We start from the raw sequence: 4,548 nt of genomic DNA, 5'->3' as shown, positions 1-4,548 counted from the left end.
TCACCCAGGTAGACTATCCCAACAAACATTTTAGCTGGGTAATTGCTTGATGTTCAGCTTATTCTCTGGAATCAAAGACTTGTTCAGCTTTCGTTGTTTGTTGAGATGCCGGCGAGAAGGCGGCTAAAGCTATCAATGGTCTAGCTGAACAGCGTCGGGTCAAGTAGTGGTAAGAGAGGTTCTGTTTGGTTTGGTATTGGAGACACAACACAATCGAGGGAAGCTGAACACTACGGACAAGCTCATGGCGATGCGAGTCACGAGCGCGTACAGAAACGGTCTGCGTTATCGCTGGAATGATTACCTTCGGCATCATCCTAACGAAGAATAGCGAATGCTATAAACGAAAGAGGACCAGGGGAATACGGAAAACACTAAGATTTGACTCAATGGCCAAATGGCAGCAAGATTGGGATTCGACAGAGAAAGGAAGCTGGACTTACCGATTCATATCAGTTCTTGGGACATGAGTCAAAAGGAAGCATGGAGAAGTAATATTTTGTGGTACAGTTCCTATCTGGCTATAGGTTCGGGCACGCGGCATCCCCCTTTCGATCGGAGTCTGTAAATGCCGAGGAACACCGAAGCATGCAATCTGCGTCTGTTGCTGACATGTGTCGAGACGAGGACACATGGAATGCCGTCAGCAGACACTCATACTGTCAGTATTTCAGCGAAAATGGCGAAATGAACAGCAGGTTAGCAAAGCTAACTAGCACGAGAATATGAACGAGTAAGTCGGTGAAAATATCCTGCGAGGGTGGCCGTGAAGAGGTGTAAACCATGTTTGTGGACATCTTCGGATCGGTTCACGTCTTCACAGCCAAGTGATCGGAGGAAAATTTGGGAATTCGGTGCCTGAAGAAAGTTCACAGTCGGGGACCTCTCTGCTGAAGTAGGGTAGATTCACCGCCAAGACTATCTGACTAGATCATGACAAAGCGTAAAGCTAAACGACTCATATAACATTTGTTGAATCGGTAGCGAAGTCTGTTGAAATAGAAGGAGAAAATTCTTCAAATGCTATAGGGCCATAGGGCTGTCAAAGATGCCAACCTATGTGATCAAACAATTAGCAAGTAAAACCGACAGTGTCAAACAAGGACGTGTTTGAATTTTCGTGCAAAATCAATTATAAATCGTTTTAAAGTGATAAGGACAGAAACCTTCTTCGAAGGTTGCCGAATTGCCTTCTTGTCCGCAATTTTGAATACGTTTTCGTCTGGTTTGAAATTAAAACATGGATGTGGCGCAATGTATTTGTAATTCTGTTGATTAGAAATAAAAAACTTAATTGACTCTTACAATTGTGTTAATAATTTTATTCTAAATTCTGCAACATTTTGTATAATTATAATTTATATTACATTAAACAAAATAAAGAGAAATTAATTGTGTATAACGAATACGTTGAGTGAAAGGTTTAATCACACTGTTATGTGGAGTAAATTGTTTTCTAAATACACATATTCTCAAACGGACTGAATTATTCGAATGTGTGGCCTTTCCACGTGCGAACGGATTTACCGACAAGTTTGTTGTTATCGATTACACTACATAGAACTGAAGGGTTGCATTGGGAGACGTCATCAGGGAGATAATCGCTTGGTACTGATTAGCTACTTATAATCATAGTGATTAGTTGCACATTAGCCGTACTATTGAAGCAATCAATCCTGGTACAAAAAATGCTCTGGTTAGTATACACCAGATTAATTTTCGCAATTTTTGGCTTTGGAAGAGTTCTCGCAGGTAAGTTTAAAGTAGTGCACGTTGAGATCCTGCTTACAGATTTCTCATCGAAATATACCCCGATCAGATGAATGCGGCCAACGGACGGCACTGACGCGCCAGTTAGTGCATTTTGGTAATCAATCTCGATTGGGGGAATGGCCCTGGCATGCTGGCCTGTTTCACAGGATGAACCGAGCCTCCCCAAGTTACGCCTGCGGGGGAACCATTCTGTCAAAAAACTACGTTATCACGGCAGCTCATTGTACATACCCGGAGTCTAGGGTACGACCACTTTTAGCGTCAGAAATATTAGTTCGAACTGGAATCGCCAACATACAACAGTTGGAGCATTCACTTCAGCAGTTTTCAGTCGCTGAGATTGTGCGACACGATGAGTACAACACCGATACTCTCGACAGTGATATCGCATTACTTAAGTTGGCGGGCGAGTTGGAGTTCACGGATTATGTGAAACGGATTTGCTACTGGCAGGGCGGTGATGGAGAGGAGCTGATCATAGGAAAAGAAGGAGTTATTGCTGGATGGGGAAAGGATGAGAACGAAGCCCTACCGGATATGTTACAACATGCGGTAATGCCGATAGTTTCCAGAAAGGCATGTCGTGACAGTGATCCCGGTCACTATACGAGGTTCTTGTACGATAGGAAGACATTTTGTGCAGGCTATCGTAATGGAACATCTGCCGGGCCGGGAGATAGCGGTGGAGGTTTGTATATTGAAATAGAAGGAAAGTGGCGTCTACGGGGAATTGTGAGCAACGGTAAAATAAACCCCGTCACGCGTTCATTGGATACGAAAAGTTACGTTGTGTTCACTGATGTGGCATACTATATGCCATGGATCAACCAGAAAGTTTCCCTGATCAATGGATCTGATTATGAAAGTTCGACAAACCAACATTTTGCCCTATGTGGGAAGAATAAACAAACACAATTCTCGCGCACCGGATTCAAGGAAGAAAGAAAGTGGCCTTGGCAGGGTGAAGTTTATAAAAATGGAAAGCCACCTACTAGGCTTTGTGAAGTGGCAATTATTAGCAATCTGTTTGTACTATCCCCCGCTGAAGTTTACAGCGACAATGATGTGCTGAATCCATCACAACTACTGATAATTTTCAAAGTGATAAGAAATTTCGAAGGCAAGGCATTTCACTATATGCAAGTGAGGAAAATAATTCGTCATGAAAACTTTAATAGACAGGCAAGGAAGAATAATATTGCTCTCCTACAGTTGAAAGATTCCTTGCAATTTTCTGAACTCCTACGCCCAATTTGTCTCTGGGGGTCGGACCCTCCCGGATTCGAAATTTCAAAGACATCCGGATATCTTGGAGAGTTCAACGATCTAATTGCGCCCCACGATGAATGCGTTAAGATCTACAAGATGCCTCAGTCTTCACTAGACGAACATTCATTATGTATTACCATATCGGTTTATCAGTTCAGAACCACATTAGGAGATACTCTATTCCTGAAATTTAATGATTCCTGGTATCTTCGTGGCATCTCCTTCAACATGGTAAAGCGGGACTATGTCTACTATGTTCTGCTATTGGATGTTGCATACTACAAAGATTGGATTGAAAGAAATTCACTAACTCCATCTCAAAATCTGCTCGCACTTTCAAGTTGCTCAAATGCATCACCAGACCAGTGGCTGCATAATATCCTAAACAATTACGTGTTACAGTGCTTTGCTGCCTTGATATCACCAACACTGTTAGTGACAACAGCTTCCTGTGTCGAAGGAGTATCCATTGAAAAATTGTAATCCAAACGTTTAATGTTTATTACTCGCATACAGTACGATTTTTTTACAGATCAGTTGGAATATCATCAAAGGTGAGTAAGGTCTATCAGCATCCCGCCTTCAACAAGCTTGAGTTATCCAACAATATCGCCATAGTAAAAGTGGAACAACCTCTAGAAAATTCGCCGATTTGTCTTCCAAGAATTACCAATATCAACTCCAACCTAGATTTGCAACATCGCCATTGGCAGCCGGTAGTCGAATTCAATGATATTTTCTCAGTCAACTTCACATCATCCAACGTTCGATCGTGTGCTAAACGATGGCAGCGGGAAGGGGCCAAAGTGGACACCAGCGGTGGTCACATCTGCGGTCAAATGTTGGGCTTCGAGAAAGGGCCGAAGTATCAATGCAATACCAATCTGCATGGTTCACCGTTAGTGATGGAATCCGGTAGCAATGTATTTCTTCGAGGAATTCTCGATATTGGTAAGGGTAATCATTGCGAGTTGAATGACCTTCCGGAGGTTTATATCGATGTGATGTTCTACTCGGAGTGGATAACCGAGATTGAAAAGGCGAACCGTATGGGTTCGAACCCGGTTCCAGCGGCTGTAAACGCAGAAGTGAAAAGAGAAGAATGGAGGACCGGTAAATAAATTGTTAGTAAATGCTTTGTTAGTGAAATACGTATTTTTGCGAAATATATATTTTCTTTTCGTGAAATGTCAAATATTGTGCACTTACAGTCGAATCTCCTATTACACGATTAAGTGGGGGTGTAGTCAGGATCCCTTAGTTTATGAGCTTTCGATTGATTGGGGAAAGTTGCTAAGTATATTAATGTACTATCGTTTAGTTCCATTATCATCAAGTTCTATGCGCTAATAAGTGAAATATTGGATAAAAACAATCTGGTGGGCATCAAGTTCATGTTCATGTCCACCGAGGGTGTCAATAGGCCTTAAGAAAAATGATGTTTTCGGCAAAGTCCTTGTGATGGTCAAATAGACCCGCCAGGTGGCACTAGTGACCATATACAGC

At 42.3% G+C, this 4,548-nt stretch overlaps 1 protein-coding gene across 1 annotated transcript; it reads left to right on the top strand.

Annotated features, from left to right (window-relative positions):
* The first annotated feature begins 1,649 nt into the window (after positions 1-1,649).
* Positions 1,650-4,230, top strand: LOC131682759 (uncharacterized). The gene is made up of 3 exons (XM_058964473.1): positions 1,650-1,752; positions 1,820-3,521; positions 3,575-4,230. The coding sequence occupies exons 1-3, from the start codon at positions 1,689-1,691 to the stop codon at positions 4,161-4,163; spliced, it is 2,355 nt and encodes a 784-aa protein (XP_058820456.1). The 5' UTR covers positions 1,650-1,688; the 3' UTR covers positions 4,164-4,230.
* The last annotated feature ends 318 nt before the right edge of the window (positions 4,231-4,548 follow it).

Source organism: Topomyia yanbarensis, chromosome 2 (assembly GCF_030247195.1).
Source record: "Topomyia yanbarensis strain Yona2022 chromosome 2, ASM3024719v1, whole genome shotgun sequence".
Lineage (NCBI taxonomy): Eukaryota > Metazoa > Arthropoda > Insecta > Diptera > Culicidae > Topomyia > Topomyia yanbarensis.
The sequence above is the reverse complement of the archived record's forward strand: the minus strand, read 5'-3'. Positions and strand labels throughout refer to the sequence as shown.

Bases quoted from the DNA above. Each gene is read 5' to 3' on its own strand.
- LOC131682759 (XM_058964473.1), top strand. From the start codon at position 1,689: ATGCTCTGGTTAGTATACACCAGATTAATTTTCGCAATTTTTGGCTTT. The intron at 1,753-1,819 runs GTAAGTTTAAAG...TACCCCGATCAG, and splicing joins CTTTGGAAGAGTTCTCGCAG to ATGAATGCGGCCAACGGACG. The intron at 3,522-3,574 runs GTAATCCAAACG...ATTTTTTTACAG, and splicing joins GGAGTATCCATTGAAAAATT to ATCAGTTGGAATATCATCAA.